At 44.4% G+C, this 18,769-nt stretch overlaps 1 protein-coding gene across 1 annotated transcript in view; it reads left to right on the top strand.

Moving 5' to 3' along the window:
* Window positions 1–18,769, top strand: part of LOC138515709 (stimulated by retinoic acid gene 6 protein-like) — an 859,180-nt gene that overhangs the window by 461,773 nt on the left and 378,638 nt on the right. The window contains exon 11 of the mRNA XM_069630368.1: window positions 5,901–5,976. Within this exon, the coding sequence (XP_069486469.1) occupies window positions 5,901–5,976 (76 nt within the window). The remainder of the gene's footprint in view (window positions 1–5,900; window positions 5,977–18,769) is intronic.

Here is an 18,769-nt window from a genome sequence, read left to right as displayed (position 1 = left end):
ACCCTGGCGAATCCTCACTAAGTTGTAAGCCCCCCTAAGATCCAATTTAGTAAAGAACTCTGAAGAACCCAACTGATCTAGCAAGACAAATATCAAAGGAATAGGATACTGATTTTGTATAGTACTTGCATTAAGCTCGCGGTAATCTATACAAGGTCTTAATTCACCCTCCTTCTTAGGCACAAAAAACAACGGGGAGGCAAACGGAGAATGAGAGGGACGAATAAAACCTAACTCAAGAGCCTTATCCAAGTATTCTTTGAGAACGGCATCCTCCTTTTGGGTAAGAGAATAAATGCATCCCGATGGTACCTTAGCCTCTGGTTTGAGATCAATTGGACAATCGTATGGCCGATGAGGAGGCAATTTCTCAGCTTTACCCTTATCGAATACATCCATGTATCGTGTATATTCAATAGGCAAGACAGTGTTTACAACTGCTCCAACAGTGACTGCGGAATCCAATAGGGCCCGACTAGGAGCTGCAAGTATAGAACCTGCCGAGTTACAAACCTGAAGACACCGCTGGGAGCTAAAGGCAATAGCCCCAGTCTCCCAATTGATTACCGGGTTGTGGAGCTTGAGCCAAGGTAATCCCAAAATCAATTTGTATTGGGGTGCCATAATGACGTCAAAGATGATAGTTTCCGAATGGTCGAGACCAATGGTTAACTGCAAAGGTATGGTATGTTCAGTAACTAGTCCAGATAGAAGAGTAGAACCATCAACAGCATTCACCACCTCTGGAACCTTCTTCGGTAGAAGAGGTATACCCCATGTTTGGACATATTGAGCATCGATATAATTTCCAGTAGCCCCAGAGTCTAAGACCGCTTCAGAACTCCATGGCACGGCCTGTTGATAGCTCAAAGAAATGTTAACATAAAAGGGCATAGATATACAGGAACCCTGCATAGAACAGCTCGGAGTAGGGGTTCCTTCTACTGCCGGGCTTTGGCGTTTCCCGACTTGCGGGGCTTCTTAGGGCATGCACGAAGTAAATGGTTAGCAGAACCGCAATAAAAGCATAGATTGTTTTGTCTCCGGTTTTCTCTCTCTTCCACTGTTAACGGGCCTCTAACTGCACCGATTTGCATGGGTTCTTCAGCGCCAGTTACGGGAACCGGAAGACCAGCAGGGTTAGACAGGGTTACTCTCTTTTCCCCTTTTCTTTCGGCCCGTCGGGCGTCGATCTGGAGTACTAAATCTAGGAAGTCAGGGAAAGATGTAGGGACCACCGGAACCGTGGCTATAGTATCCTTCAATGAGTCTGATAACCCCTTATAGAACAAGGCTGCCTTCTTTTCTTCTGGCCACCCGGTTTCAGCAGACAACTGATTAAATTTAGCTAGGTACGATAACAACGGAGCTTCTCCCTGACGGAGATTTAATAACTCCAAATCGGTGGCCTGAGTCTTATACCGAGTATCGAATACCCGAGTCATAGCAAGTATCAAAGCATCACAATCAAACAATAGCGGGCTGCCCTGTTCCAATAATGGGTTCGCCCAAACTGCGGCCATACCTCCGAGATTCGATAAAACAAAGGCTGCTTTAGTAGTTGCATCAGGAAACGAGGCAGGCCGACACAAAAAATGTAACCTACATTGATTAATGAAGGTCCGAAAGGTTTTAGGATCTCCGGTAAATCTTTCGGGAGGGGCAAGCGGAAACTGGGCGGCCATATAAACAGGCGCAGAATCTGGTCTGGCTGAGGACCCTGCCTGTCCTGAGGTACCCGCGGAAGCCAAAGACGGTGAACCTAAGGCCACTTCCCTGATCCCATCCTGCATAGCATCAATGCGTCGGTGGGTGTCAGCATGGGCAGCTGTCATATCAGCACGTAGGTCGGCCACTAATTGTACTAAGGCGGCCAACGGGTCACTAGTTGTATCCATAAGGAAGGCTTCTGATTCTGTCAGATCCCTTAGACGAAGTGCTCCTTGTTGACACGTCGTGAAGTATTTAATTCTTCCTACCAATGTGATTCTCAGGGGTACAAGAGGACAAACTGAGAAACTAATTGATCGAAAGATGTTGTAAATTCGTTGGAACCGCAACTGCTTCACGATTTCGAGGATATCCAGGTACTCCAGATAACTGCAGAGAAGTACAACTAATTACCAGCTAATATAGAAAACCTCTAATAAATATCTACAATAATCAAAAGACTAACCTGCAGAGAAACGTGACATTAAGCAAAGAAGTTGCATACAAATTGATCCTCGAGACTGATGAGTTCTGGAGACCACAAGAAAACAAAAGGTATTTAGCAATAAGGTAACAAGAGGTACAGAGAAATGGCAAGAGAGAGAAAGTTTTCTTACCAGTGTTCTCAGGATGTGTGAGACCCAGGCGAGTACTTGTCCTTGTCGTCTCTCAGGATTCCACTCCAGTTCCGGGTTTGTGTCCAAATCACCAATCGCCTGTCCCGACGGCACGAGGACGCTTATGGTGCCAAGGCAGTCTCTAGTCCAGCACCCCAACCTATTCCCGCCGGCACGAGGACGCCTAGAGTGCTAGGGAAGTCTCTAGTCCAGCACCTAACCTGTGCCCGCCGGCACGAGGACGCCTAAAGACAACACGGGAAGGAGGGACAGTGGTACAAAAAGATAGGAGAGTAAGAAAACAAGAAAGCAAGTAAACCCAGGGAGATTAGAAAACAGAAGGAAGTATCAGAGAGGAAGCGGTCACCAGCCTCCAAGGTCCAAAATCTACTGACACAAAATCACTGGGCAAGAATATCCTAGAACGATCCAAGGTCAAAATTCCTAGAAGCAATATAGAAGGGCAATCCGGGCGAGAAATCCAAAATACGTAATCCGAGGTCAGAAGGAACCAGAAAATCCAAGCATAAACAAAAGCTGCTGTCAAACACGATCAGAAGCAGCGACTGGAGGGCGAGGGAGAGTTAAATACCGAACTACCGGCAGTAAGTCAATCACGTGACCCACTGCGTAAAGAATCACGTGGAAAACTACGCGTCCACTGCCGTAGTCTCCATGGTAACTTCCACACGAAGCGTCGGAAACACGGTTTCCGACGAAGGGGTCTGTAAAAGGTAGTTCGTGGACAAGACACCACCGCCCCCCGTCTTTCATCCGGTAAACGCACCCGCTGCTGCCTGCGAGCGGACAAGGTAACTGGAGGGATGTTGCGAACCTGGGACCGATTTCTGACACCAGGGCAGGACAAAGACTGATATGTTTGGGATATTTCTTCTCTGTGAAAGATAGTGAGCTAAAGACTCTGGGTAAGTCTCTCGTAACCAGGACTAATGTCTGGCAGAGGGACTCCCAGGACCCCCCTTGTTAATCTGATGCAACTAATGACAGCTGTCATACAGGCGGCCGCTGGTACTGCGCCCATATTTTGACAGATTTTCACAGGCAAGCACACTTTTTACTGTGGATATTTTCATGACAGATTCCGCTTTTCCTGACATTGTGTGTTAATTTTGATTCCTTAAATGAAGTGGCGGGTAACATCCAGCAAAGATATAGGATGTTTTGTGGTGTTTTGGACCATTATTTTGTATTTTCAGCAACCAAGAAAAGGGGATTCAAAAGCAATTTCTAGGTTTCTTGCAATAAAGCACTGCCTTTCATGCAGTGTTCATTTTTACTTGGTGGGCAGCCCAGTAACATTTTTCAGCAGTGAGGACTCCTTTCCACTACTGACAAGAGGCAAAGTAGATCTGGCAGCCATCTTTTCATGTTGCAAAGCGCAATTTTCATAGGTTTTGGCGCGCATAGGGCTTTTGCGGCCCTTTTGATGATTCTTGCACCATCAACACACAGGGATGTCACAGGGCAGAGCCTAGTGGGTTAAAACATCCCACAGGTTCCCCTGTGCCTAAGGTGTCTATCACCTAGACAAGGTGGCCTCCGGGGGAGCCTGCCCTTATCTCTTTGACAAGAAAGGAAAGAAGAACCGAAGACCCCCGATCAGTAGGATTGAGAAGACAGAGTCTTTAGACAGCTCATCCAAAGATCCAGGTGAGGTGGACCTTCGGAAGGGTTCCCCGTTTATGACACCAACCCAATAGCGGGAGTTCTGACCAACGGGGCGATATCTTCAATCATCAAATTGGGAGGCGGCACCCGGCAAGGGTGCCCACTGTCACCCCTCTTGTTCACTATTGTTATAGAACCCCTAGCCGACTTGGTCCGCTCCCGACATGCTAAGAGTGGACTTAGATTGGGTGATCCTCCAACAGTAATATTGTTGTACACAGACGATATTCTCCTTTATATCAAGGAACCAGCTGGTGAAGCAGGGGCGGTTCTTCAAACGGTAGAGGAGTTTGGTAGATACTCTGGGTTGCATCTCAACCATGATAAATCAGAAGTCTTTCCATTGGCTGTGTATGGACAGAAGCAGTTGAAGCGGCATGGGCTTTGAATGGTGACCACCTATTTTAGGTACTTGGGCATAATGGTCCATAAATCGGCGAAGGAGACTATAGCTCTGAACTATACAACGTATATGCAACAGCTGGGGGCTAAGATAGAATGCTGGAGCAAGGTGCCAATGTCGCTACTGAGATGTCTCTTGATAGTTAAAATGCTGGTACTTCTGAAGTTATTATATTTATTTAATAATATCCCGGTTTTGGTTGGGCAATACATTTTTCCAGAAGCTTCAATCATTGTGTACATCTTTCGTGTGAGGTAACATTAGGGTTCATGTGAGCTGGCAATGACCAGGCCATGGAAGCAGGGTGGCCTTAGAGCTCCCCATTTTGAACTCTATTATTTGGCGGCACAAGCGCTTTACCTCCTATTGAGAAGATCCCCACGACCCCCACCACACGTAGCAATCAAGAGGATGGCGGCAAGTACCGCTGAGCTGCACACTTGTACGGTACCACATTAGCCGCCACACACCTGACATGGGCGAAGCTGCGGCGCCTTTGTGGCTTAGAGCATCCTTATGACAGGAGGGCTCTGCTATGGTGTCACACAGGGATGTGGCCAACACTGGATTGCTCCATATATTGACGCTGCAGTGTGGCTGGCGTCACCACTATGGGGTGCATATATACGCAGGGCACATTCATTGATTGGGAAGAATTTAGAAACTATGTTGGTGAGTCCCCCATACAGACGCTACATTATTGGCAGATCAGGACTGTGTTCAGGCTGAGGTGGCTGGAATATCCACGTGAACCTGAGATAATTCCAGGTTCACGTGTTATAGTTCAAAAGAGCCCAAATACTAGAAAGAAATGGGAACGTGACCTGTGTACTGCATTTACAAACAGTGGGCCGCGGTGTGTGGGTTGACCAAAAGAATTTCCTATAGCTCCAAATTCCGGTTGTTCAGTTCATGGTTCTGAACAGACCGCACTATACCTATGCACATTCTTGGGCACAGCCAAAAGACATTTCTTTTTTCACTCCCAGAATGTTGGCATATATTGTGGCCAAAGACATCATAAAAATGTGTTGGGAAATGCCACAATGCACTATCCTGTCCTCTATTCGATTGTTTGTGCTGTGTTACTCTGCAAAACTTTGTGGTTCTTTATCTAGTTTTTCACAGAATGTTTGCTGTAAAATGCCCCGTTTTAACACATTGTTTTGAACAATTTCTCCGGGGACACCACCATGTGCCCCCGATTGGTTGGTTGGTTGGTTGACCCTCATTATGCTCTTTGGCTTGCGCACTTTCATAGGAAATATTTATGTCCCTCAAATTATGAATTTCACCAGCTGCCAGTATAGGCATCTCCAGATCAGATGCATTTTTGGGGTTTGTGATTAAGATAAAACACTGCCATTTTAAATCATTGTGCATCCGGCGCTTTAAACTATGAATCTATGCACTGCTCCACTTATTTTGAAAGCAATGTGAGCACTGACCACAACCTGTTTTTTTTTTGTTTTAATTTTTAGATGTTTGGTTTTTCTCTACCTTCACAGCCATCATTTCATCCATAACCTATGTGCTCCACATTTTAGTGTGTTACAGGTAAGGCAAAATGACAGTAATTATTAAAAATACTAGATTTAAAATCCATTTTATAGAATGTTTGGGTAGAATTGATTTTATGGTGGGCATTTTCAGAACTCAGTTTAAAAAATATAGATCTCTACACCGCTAATTAAAACAATTTTTTAAAGTGATTCTAGCACTAGGGAAGAAATTGTATTTTCAGAAGAACTCACATAAAAATCCACCAAATCATAGAAAATAAAAATAAACCAATAAAGGTTCTTCCGCATACAATACAATGTCACAGCAGTAATGTTTTTTGCAGTGATTGGGCAGGCATAGAGTGGTATATTGATTGGCTAGCAGTGGCAGGGCTACAGAAGAGTTCTTGTGCGATCATACCAGTTCTCTGTCTTTTGCTGAATCATATGTGACTGCAAAGATGTAGTGCCCAATTTGGTTCCAGCCTTGCACTGGCACACTGAGTGCACAGAATGCAGCTGGCAAGATGTTGTTGATCTTCGCAAAGAAATCCACAATTTGGATTTTCTCAGTGGAGTAAGACATGTCCTACTATGCTCATCTGGCTGTGAATGTGATGATGGCTCTCATGAGTACATGTTTCGTATTTTCAGATAATCCAGGCTGTGTTTGGAAGATGCTGCACATAGGTGAAATAACATCATTGTCTTTTCCTACTCATTATGTATCTATGACATTGTCCCCCTCCTCCTCCTCCTGCTCCTGCTTCTTCACTCAGAGGATCCAGAATCATGTGTTACAGTGTGGACTTGGATGGATCATAATGTCTAACTTGCTCAGCACCTGTATAATTATCAGACTCATGGGATGTGAGTGTGGGTGATGATAGAAACCATGAACTTCACATATTCTGCTCCTCTACATAGTTTGTTCTTTCCCCTTGCTCATCAGTAGATGTAATCTGCTCATCAGAAGATGCAATCCACTCTTCAGTAGATGAAGCTCCTCATCCTCTGGCTCATGTACTACTTTATCTTGTTACACAATAATGATGTGTATGAGAAAGTAGTTGTGACGAATCAACTTCCGGGGCACGAGTGGTCCAGGGATGAATATCGGTTTCTAAACCATCAATCAACACCACAACACTAGTACACCAGGAGGGATCGAATAGATTGGAATACAAGTGAATTATAAGACCTCCTTGTCCAGTTTTTGGTAACGTGGACGGAGTGGCAGGCTTATCTCCCCAAGGTCGTGGATTGTTGGTTATTTGCAGTACAGCAAAACAACTATTATTAACCAATGATAAAAGGGACTGTCCAGTCAAGGTTGTATAAAAATATCTACTTTATTATTACTACAACAGGCAGTTCTAGCACACTACAAATATGACCACCCTGTAAACGAAGACAGAGGATGGACAGTTTCACAAAGGAAAAGGGATGCACTCTGGATACTGACAGGAGGGTAGTTGGTAAAGTAATCAGTCTTACAGTTCAGGGTTATTTGGTTTCAGCACCAAGCGGGCAAAGGGTTGTACCTGTCTCTAGGGGCCTTCGGAGAAGGACCCTGGGGGCAGAACCACAATGTACCTGGTGCCGAAGAGGTTCTTGGTGCTTGACAGTGTAAAGGCGGTTCCAGGGTGCTCCGCAGCCCTTGATACAGGGTTAGTGGCGGGAGACAGCTGTGGATACCAGGCAGCAGGCACTTCAGTAAGCGAGGCTGGACAAACGTCTGCAGGCTGTCCAGTGCGGCGGCTCAGGGCCAAGAATCGTTGTCTTTGTGCTGGTTGGTGGATCTGGAATACTGGTCAAGGTGTTTCAGACGGCTCTGGTGACTGTGGCCTGACAACAGTCAGTGGTGCAGCCGGATGTGGTTCAAGGAATCGACTGTCTCGAACAAGTCCTTAAAAAATGTAAGCTGGATGATGCTTGTGTGGGACTCCTCCTAGCTTCTTCGCAGGACTTGTGTCCTTTCAAGGCGGAGGGCCCAAAGCTTAGGAGAGTGATTGCAGGCAACGGCCTTGTCCTTAGTTCAGATACTCTCCAGCACTTCCCACCTAGGAAGCTTGCTGGCAGAACCTAGCAGGGCACGCTGTGTGCTGGCTGGGTGTCGGTTCTGTAGCTGCTGGACGGGTCCTCTGAATCCAGTATCTCCCTCTGTTGCCTGGAAGATGTTTAGGGGAGGGATCTTGCTTCCCTCTTGGAACTCGTGGCCTTCCTTCTCTGGCGGAAGATGTAAAGTAGACTGCACCTTCAGCTCAGGTCCAAAGGAGTCCTTCTTCTTACTCCTTTCGAAAGTCTTCAGTTGATCTGCTAAGTGAGGAGTTCAGCCCTCTTTTAAAGCCAAATGGGCCCCAGTGATTGGTGCAGGCTTAGCCCACCTTAATGAACCAATCCTGAGTCACCACCAACAATCTTCTGTTATGCATGAGGCCAGGACCAGAGAGCTCTGCAACAGGACAGACAAGGGGGTGACAACATATACCTTAGTCCCATCCATCTCCCTGTCTGTTGTAGATCAAAGTCTCTCTGATTAACTGAGCCCTCTGTGACTCTTGATTAAAGTGAAAAGTTCCCTTGATGTGTGTGCTGAGAGCATGCTTCTTGTCTCCCCCAAACCACATACTTCTGCCCTCTGAAAGGGGTCAGCTCTGCTGGGGTGTTCCTATGGTAAATAGTGGACCCAGACATGCATTTCACTGCCTTTCATACAGTTCTTACAGTTGAATGTTATTTGGTTTCAGCACCAAGGGGGCAAACGGTCGTAACTGTCTCTTGGGGCATTCGGGGAAGAACCAGGAGGTCAGAATCACAATGTACCTGGTGCTGAAGAAGTTCTTGGTGCTCGACAGTGTCAAGGCCATTCCAGGGTGCTTTGCCGCCCTTGAGACAGAGATAGTGGCGAGAGACGGATGCGTGTACCAGGCAGCAGACATTTCGGCAAGCAAGGCTGGAAGAACGTCTGCAGGCTGCCCAGGGCAGTGGCTCTGGGCCAAGAATCGTTGTCTCTGTGGTGATTGGCGGATCTGGAATGCTGGTCAAGGCATTTTGTACGGCTCTGGTGACTGCGGCATAGCAGTGCAGCCGGATGCGGTTCGATGACTTGACTGCCTCAAAAATGTCCTTAAAAGATGGACACTAGATGATGGTTGTGTGGCACTCCTCCTAGCTTCTTCGCCGAACTTGTGTCCTTTCAAGGCGGAGGGCCCAAAGCTTAGGAGAGTGATTGCAAGCAACGGCCTTGTCCTTAGTTCAGATACTCTCCAGCACTTCCCACCTAGGAAGCTTGCTGGCAGAACCTAGCAGGGCACGCTGTGTGCTGGCTGGGTGTCGGTTCTGGAGCTGCTGGACGGGTCCTCTGAATCCAGTATCTCCCTCTGTTGCCTGGAAGATGTTTAGGGGAGGGATCTTGCTTCCCTCTTGGAACTCGTGGCCTTCCTTCTCTGGCGGAAGATGTAAAGTAGACTGCACCTTTAGCTCAGGTCCAAAGGAGTCCTTCTTCTTACTCCTTTCGAAAGTTTTCAGTTGATCTGCTAAGTGAGGGGTTCAGCCCTCTTTTAAAGCCAAATGAGCCCCAGTGATTGGTGCAGGCTAAGCCCAACTTAATGAAGCAATCCTGAGTCCCCACCAACAATCTTCTATTATGCATGAGGCCAGGACCAGAGGGCTCTGCAACAGGACAGACAAGGGGGTGACAACATCCTGTCTCCCCGAAACATCTACTTCTGCCCTCTGAAAAGGGTCAGCTCTGCAGGGGTTTTCCTATGGTAAATAGTGGACCCAGACATGCATTTCACTGCCTTTCAGACAGATGGGTGACACTAACTTCAGCTTGACACATTGCATACCAAAGGGGTGTTAGTCCTGCCTTCATGTTGTTTCTTCCAGCAACCAAGTCTCTTCTTTAGGCTTGCTTCAATTATCTCGTTAGTATACACTGCCACTAGCCGGAGTAAAAAAGGAATTCAGATCCATGGGGCCTTTGATAGTTAAATTAGGCTGCCCATGCTGGAGCAAGGTGTGCCTTCCCCCTCCTTGAGATACTTTGATATATCCGGGCAGTCACATTCCAGCTGAATATGACAGGGGAAGACAGCGCCTGTAGGCTGTGTGTTCCCGGAGTACATGTGACTATGCGTATTGTCCGGGAAGCAGATGGACTGTGTGTGGAATGGCCTCACATAGTCCTTGGAGGTTGGTCTCCCATCATTCCTTTTCATTATTAAAAAATCAAAAAGCCCAGGCAAGCGCACTCTCCTTGTGCGGATGGTCGAATTCCTCACAGTAGTGCTCAGTGTAAGGTTGATACTTTCAATGTAACACAATTCTGACATTGCCATTGCATACACCAACTGTTAGCAACTCATGGAAACACTGGATAAATACATACTTCCCCCAGGTAGACTCACAATGGACCTCATTACGAGTTTGATGGTACCCACCGGTGCTAGCGGTGAGTTGCTGCTGAACTCGTGACACCGTTTCCGTCGCCTGATATCCCAGTGGCACCAGGACATTAAAAGTTCCGGTGGGCCGGTATATCAGGCGGCAGAAAGTGTAAGTCCCCATTCCCACAGAGTCCAATAGGACTCCATGGGAAATGGGACATGGAAGCACGGGCACGGTTGCTTATGGTGCCAGGGCTACCGTGACAACTGCTCCTACCGGGGCCTTTGCGCCGTAAGGTCAGACCTGCCTGGTGCAACAGCCAAGGGAGGCAGAGTTGGAGCGTGTCAGTCCGAAAAGGGTGCTGGTATGGTGCAACCAACACCCTTATTTCCGGACCGCCAAACTTGGAATGAGGCCAATGTGTTTATTTCTCCTCCTAAACAACAAGAATATGGCACATATGTTGCACACAGAGTTATAGCCACTAAATAGAAATCGCAGCCTCCATCCAGCTCTGCGATTATCTCTTTGCTAGCATTCTCTCTAGTCATAGAATAAAGGCACACTCAGAGTGACTGATGGGTAACTTCCTGCCGGCCTCCAAACCATTTTGCGATTTACTCCTTCCTAATCACTGGCAAGAACTTTCATGTGTGTGTGCGTGCCATGCAAGGCTTTCACTGGGATTCTCTCATCCCTAGAACTAGCCACAAGAAGATGAGACATGTCTTGCACATTCAGTACAAATCAGTGAATGTAATCTCCTGCTTCCAACCAATTTAGGATTTTCTCCTCAATAGTCACTAAGGAATGTCAAATGTGCATGTCATGCATGGCGGTCACTGGGAATTGCTTGTCCCTATTAATAGCCAAAAAAAAGGGCACATGTGTTGTGCACTCAGTTACATCCACTGAGTGAAGGGTCATTTCTCTAACCAACCACATTATTTTCTCTTTGCTAGTATACCTTCTAGTCACAAAAGGATGGCACACTCCATTACAGTCACAGAATGGTAGTCTCCAGACTGCCTCCAGTCAATTCTGAAATGTACTCGTCCTTAGTCAATGACAAGAACTGTCATGTTCTTATCATGTCATGTCATGTTTGTCATGCAAAGCGGTCACTGGGATTCTCTTCTCCTAAGTACTAGCCACACAAAGATGGCATGTGTGTCGCACAAACAGTTGCAACTGAATGTGATCTGTCTGCAACCAGCCATGAGATGTTCTCCTTGATAGTACACTGGGTAGTCATAAAATTTGGAACACCCAGTTACAGTCAGGGGTCATTACAAGTTGGTGGTGCAATGAAAGTGGCAGTAAAAGTGGCAGCAATTCTGTTACCAGCACTTTTACCGCACTGCCAAACTACAGGTTTGCTCGTGGGGGTTACCTGATAGTAAATCCCCCATTCGCATAAAACTGCCAGTATTACCGGCATCGGTATTACCGGTGCCGGGTATACCGGCATTCCCATCCATGGAGTCTTATTGGACTGCATGGAATGAAGATTTACTGCCCTTTCCGCCACCTGGAATCAGGCTGCTGAAACGGTAGATATGTTTGCCATTATCCCCTCAATACCAGGTGAACATAGACTGACCCCCATTACCCCGAGAATAGTAGTCTCCTAAAACAATGCAAGGGTTGACTGGAATTCTTTCCACCCTATAACTACAATAAGATCAAATTGGTTAAATAAGCAGTAAGGACAAGTTATATGTGCTTCTAGGAGGGATTTATTATTTGGAACCCTACCACTCTCTTGCAACAATGTGCAACAATGGGGCAATGGAATCCGTTGTATGGATTAATCTGGGGATTAAACTGAATGGCAGCAAAGGGTGAATAAAGTGTAGTAGTGAGAGTTAATCCTGCAATAAATGAGCCTACACAGTTACAGCCAATGCCAGTCACTAGAGCTATGGTTTAATACCAACTTCCTGTGTTTAGAAATTGCTAAAACCTCTGAAAACATACATATGTGTGTATATATATATATATATATTCAGCAAAAAAAACTTTGTTAAATGGGCGTTAGGTTCAAAGTAAAACCGAAAAACCCCTGAAATTCGCCAGTTATGGTAAACTAAGCAGCCATAACTCGCGCCACTGTGCACTGCTAACATTAACACCCAGGACATCAAAGATGACATCACAAATGTCATTGATGACATCACTGATGACATCACATGTCTGGCTCCCCCTTTCTTCCTTTACTGACATATCTAGGCCACATGGTTCTGTTCAGTAACAGTCAAGCACTAAAAATTGAAAATATACTATATTTGTAGACTTATTCTTCAATTAAGTTCTTACAATAATTCCCTTAGGTTCAAATCACATCATATGAAACATATACATAGAGGAAGACACAGGTTTGAAAGAAAGTAATCCTTTCTGTGCATGAAGATACTCATTAGGATTATCAGCACTTTCTCATACTGTACTTTCCTGTATATAACCATATTTGTATACATTGTACTCACACTTCTTTCCTTAGTGTCCAGTCACATCATGTGATACACATACATACAGTTAGTAGCAGCTTTGAAACAGAGCAATCATTTCTCTGCATATTTTCATATTTGTATGTGTTGTTGTCTCTTTGTGTTTTGTCGGTAATAATGCAATTATGTATTAAGTGGGTTTTATTAGATACTTATTACATATTTCACAGTACACAAAACTCTAATAAAAAAGCAGATATTCATTTCACTATTCATCTTGGCAAGATTATGAATATTGCACCTTCATCATGTATGCTGCACACACTGCTTATATTTCTACATGTGTAGCTTAGTATACTGGATTGAACTTCAGAATAGAATGCTATTTATATCAATGCATTGCTTAGTGCACTAATTAGCTCATGATATTTATTCCAATGATCCTTGACACTTTTTGGTCAACATTATAAGAATCCCTTGTACAGAGTTTTCATGAAAAGTAAATTCACATATGACGTCATCAGTGATGTCATAAATGACATGTGTGATGTCATCTTTGATGTCCTGGGTGTTAATGTTAGCAGTGCACGGTGGCACGAGTTATGGTAGCTTAGCTTACCATAACTGGTGAAATTCAGGGGTTTTTCCGTTTTACTTTGAACCATAACGCCCGTTTAACAAAGTTTTTTTACTGAATTTCATAGGTTTTTACTAGCGCAACTTAACCATAACGTCCCTTTAACAAAGTTTTTTTTACTGAATTTCATAGGTTTTTATTAGCGTAACTTGACCGTAAGCTCCCTTTATCAAATTTTATTTTTCTGAATATACATATTCATAGTGTAAATTTGATAGATGTTTACTAGGATTCCCTTACTTTATATACATGTAACATAGAACATACTGAACCCCTAGCTATTGATTCTGATGTCTGTGGACTGTGCGAATGTCCGCAGACGGACGCGTACAACACCAATACTACCCAAAAACTCAGGGGTATCTTAAATTGTTATATCATACCATATGAACACTGTACAAGTTGAAAAACCAACACGCAAACACATTATATATAATAATAAATAAGAATTAGAACTTATATATCTAACACATCAAACATTCATTTAAATACCATATATAGTAAAATGGAATATACCAAAACAAGAAAGGTATGCTTCTAACACAATTACCTCACAGAAACTGAACTAGGAGCAGCAGCAGATATACAGAACGGTGAGAATACAACTTACCACAATCTAGTAAGTAAACTTTATTTTTCTTATATATTTCTAAAATGTCTGTATTAAATACAATAAAAGTAATATATATATTTTTCTTCCTCACAGAAATGTCAAACACTTTAGAATGGCTTGAGAAGAATTTCCCACATGGTGAAATGTCTGAAGATAGTGAAACTAATGGTAGACACTTCTCTATATAACCAAATTAATAAGCATTACTTTATGTAAACTTAACATATATATATACATATTTTTTAACAGACCATACAAACAATGAAAACAATACACAAGATACTTCAGAAAAAACTCTCCAGCGCATGGAAGAAAAAATATGAACAAGCTCATGACAAATTTCCACCTTTTGAAAGATTTTGTGGAGGACCATATAAAAGAAAAAATTAGATACCATTGTGCAACATGTACCAGTCCCCCCTCTCCATATCCCAGTCAATTATCCCCAAAGCCTCACCACATAGAAAAACATTTTGATGAGATTTCCATCCCTTCATCTCCTCCTATCAATCCTCTTGAAAACCCCAATACCCCTGTGTTTGTGTCTGTTTCTGCTACCCCTTCTCTATCATAAATTGTACATATATATAACACAATGAAAAATAAATGTTATGTGTGTATTAATTTAGTGCTTTGTGTTTTTTTTGAACAAGCCAGTTTTGGTGTCCGCGGACAACACGGGTGTCCTGAAATGTTCGTAAATAAATTAAATGGGGGTGTCCTGAGGACACTATACCTGTCCGTATTGTTCGCAGGCGAGTTGAAACTGTTCTGAGAACACACGCGGTGTCCTGAAAAGTTCGTAAATAAACAATATGGGGGTGTCCTGAGGATGCTATACCTGTCCGTACTGTTCGTAGGCAGTTTGAAACTGTTCGAAGAACACATCAAGTGTCCTGGGATGTTCGTAAATAAACAAAATGGGGGTGTCCTCAGGGCGCCATGCCTGTCCGTATTGTTCGCAGGCGAGTTGAAACTGTTCTGAGAACACACGCGGTGTCCTGAAAAGTTTGTAAATAAACAAAATGGGGGTGTCCTGAGGACGCTATACCTGTCCGTACTGTTCGTAGGCAGGTTGAAACTGTTCTAAGAACACATCAAGTGTCCCGGGATGTTCGTAAATAAACAAAATGCGGGTGTCCTCAGGACGCTATGCCTGTCCGTATTGTTCACAGGTGAGTTGAAACTGTTCTAAGAACACATGGGGTGTTCTGAAATGTTCGTAAATAAACAAAATGGGGGTGTTCTGAGGACACTATGCCTGTCCGTATTGTTCAAAATCAAGTTGAAACTGTCCTAAGAACACACGCATTGTGTCCTGAAATGTTCGTAAATAAACGAAATGGGGGTGTCCTGAGGACGCTGTCTGCATTGTTCGTGGGCAAGTTGAAATTGTTCTAAGAACTCATCAAGTGTCCTGGGATGTTCGCAAATAAACAAAATGGCCGTGTCCTGAGGACCCTATACCTGTCTGTATTGTCCGTAGGCAAGTTGAAACTGTTCTAAGAACACACGCGGTGTTCTGAAATGTTCATAAATAAACAAAATGGTGGTGTCCTGAGGACGCTATGCCTGTCCGTGTTGTTCGAAGGCAAGTTGAAACTGTTCTAAGAACACAGGCGGTGTCCTGAAATGTTCGTAAATAAACAAAATGGGGGTGTCCTGAGGAAACTATACCTGTCCGTACTGTTCGTAGGTAGGTTGAAACTGTTCTAAGAACACATGAGTTTCCCTGGATGTTCGTAAATAAACTAAATGGGGGTGTCCTGAGGAACTGTACCTGTCCGTACTGTTCGTAGGCAGGTTGAAACTGTTCTAAGAACACATCAAGTGTCCTGGGATGTTCGTAAATAAATGAAATGGGGGTGTCCTGAGGACACTATACCTGTCCATCCTGTTCGTAGGTGGGTTGAAACTGTTCTAAGAACAAACGCCTGTCCATAACTGTTTGTTTCACTTGTTCTCACTTTTAATTAGTTTCAGGACCCGAACAGTGTCTGTAGAACACCAACGTGCATGCGCAAAACAGTTTCAGTGCATTTGGTGTCCTGCGGACACCTGTTCCCTTCGCGGACATGTTTGCGACACCATCCTGTGACCGCGCCCATGTTGAGCGTGTGTTCTGACTGCGGACACTGTTCGTGTCCCCGAACAATTTAAAACTACCTTTTCAGGCAATCCACAATATTTTATAATAATAAATCACCATAGCACAAGTTCCAGACAATAATCCTGACTTTCTACATACTTTTTGGGACTTTTTGAGCCTTTTTTTGGTGTTCGATCTGTCCGCGGACAGCGCGGGTGTCCGCAAAGTGCGCACCAGCACCCCTATAAAAGGCCACACCCCATAGCTCATCCACGTTTTGTTTCTGGCTACCTGACAGAACACTGTACTTTGGCTGCCAATCTTCCTGATTTTTCAGAAACCTGATGGCAACCATGGCTTCTCTGCTTCAACCTGGTGCTAGATCTGCCTCAGCACCACCCCCAACCCCTCCACCACCACCTCCCAAGGGCATGAAGAGGGGAACAGGAGTGAGGATGTAGAGGAGGATGAAGAGGATGAAGAGGATGAGGTAGTGGAAGTCCCTACTACCAGCACTCACCGTGACTTTTGGGTGTGGTGGTTATTTACCATTCATGGTAACGTCCCCAAGGCGCCTGCGAACAAAGTCACCTGCAACGAGTGCAAAATGGTGCTCAGTCGCGGGAGGCTTGGTTCGTACAGCTTTGGTACGACAACTATGAAGCGACATCTAAAGTCGTTCCATGGTGGGGCCATTCGCAAGGTTGTACCTTGCGAGGAGCTTAGTAGGTTGAGATCCTCTACTACATCCTCCGTTTCCAATCCTGTCACCACAAGGAACACTCCTGTGGGAGAACGTATCCCTCCAGCTGCATAACAGGCCATTCGCAATGCTGATGACCGTTACCTTTCAAGGGTCACAGTTGTGTGTATGTACTGTGACACAGTACTCTGCAGGGGGGAGATACTTCGTAGTGCTTTTGAGACTACGGTCTCAGAGCACGAGAAGACCTGCCCACTTCCTAAGTAAGTAAGGCCCACCCTACATCTTCCTCTCTCCACCCGCCCTTTCTTATCCCCGTGGTTGGTGTCCCCCCTTACTCTCCTTTCCCCTCCTCCCCTAGTGTGTCGTGTGTAAAAAAAACAAAAAAAAATAAAACAACAAAAATCACAAAAAAAGGCTCTTTTGAGAGCCGCCTTTCACAGTTTAAAAATAGAAGTGGCAAATAAATGGAGCAGCGCCCTGTGTATTTTTTAGAAGTCCGCGGACAGTTCGCGGACATCTAACATTTTGGGGTACTGCCCTATCATAACCATTGCACTTTTCTCTGGGAGGAAGTGGTGGCTCTGAAAAGAGCGTTTTGGTGGTGTTTGAAAAACTTGAAATGGTCAACGCCTACTGCAAAATGGATGGCTGAAATTCCAAAAAAGGGTGCAGTGCATTTTGTACATTTCTCAGAAAAATCTGATTGCTAGCAAAGTAAGATGGACTCCATCTCTGCAAAAATGTTATGTGCTACGAAACATAAAATTTTCATTGTGAAAAGAGGACATGCCAAAATCTCTTAGAAAGGCACAAACAGCCTTATTGGCATTGCGCCTCGCTTTCTCCATTTGTGGACCAAATGAAGAAGAACGCAGCCACATTTGTCTCTGCGCAATCCGAGAAAAAATTATTTGAGAATTTGGAAACATGTCCATGACCTTCCCAAGTCCTTCTTTCATTGCAAATTGCAAAGAAATTCCAGACACATGTCCTAAACTATTCCCTCCACAATGAATTATCATTATGTCTGGATGATGCTCTGTCTCCGGAGTAGCACAGAGAGGTAGCAAGTCCAGCCACTTCATTCCATGCACTCCATGCCAGTGCACTTCCACATGTGGGAATCCCCAAGATCGACAGCTACTCCACAGCTTTCTGCATGCACCTTCAACTAATGGATCCACGAGTCTCCCAATATCCAGACAATCTGTTTTCTGAAACACACAGCCATAGCTATCTGTTCTTCTCTCAGGAAAAATACTTTCTGACAAACTCTCTCCTCACACAACACACCCAATAAACTTTACTGCCCAATCCCTTGCTCTGCTCATTCTCATTTGCATGCCTCCCCACCCCAAAATCCCCATATGTAACACGTGATGTCCGTGGACTACTGCCATGTCTGCGGACATATCGTAACATGTACAGCCCTTCTATCATTTCCACTTCACTCTCTGTGCCATTCCCTCATTGGATACAGCTAAGCAGTCACACAACCATCCACCAATCACATCCAAGACCTCTACATCTAACTCCATCATCATGGATCAGCACTTCAAATGTACTGTTAATCACTCTTAGGACAAGTGTCATATCATTGGAAAGCACCTACTGCAAGAACTACTGTACAAGTCTACAAGATTTCTACTTGCAGCTGCATGCACATCCATATGCATGAACACAAACTACAGGTATGCATATTTTCTGTATAGTACATGTACAATTCTTTTAAATGCATATAAACAGATTAACTGTCTTTTAACCTGTATAACCTATAAAATGAACTTACTGTCATTTTTCCCATCTGCTATAATCAACTGTCACTTCCAAACCTATCTGCTATTTAATTTCTTTTTACACACACATTTGCAAAGCATGTTGAACTAACATATTTAAAGTAAAATATAAAGACTGCACATAGTCAAACGAAATTGCATGCACACACTATGTTCAGATAT

This window comes from Ambystoma mexicanum, chromosome 6q, assembly GCF_040938575.1.
Source record: "Ambystoma mexicanum isolate Mex_15411 chromosome 6q, UKY_AmexF1_1, whole genome shotgun sequence".
Lineage (NCBI taxonomy): Eukaryota > Metazoa > Chordata > Amphibia > Caudata > Ambystomatidae > Ambystoma > Ambystoma mexicanum.
Note: the sequence above shows the minus strand (reverse complement) of the source record. Positions and strands in the feature narration are given on the sequence as shown.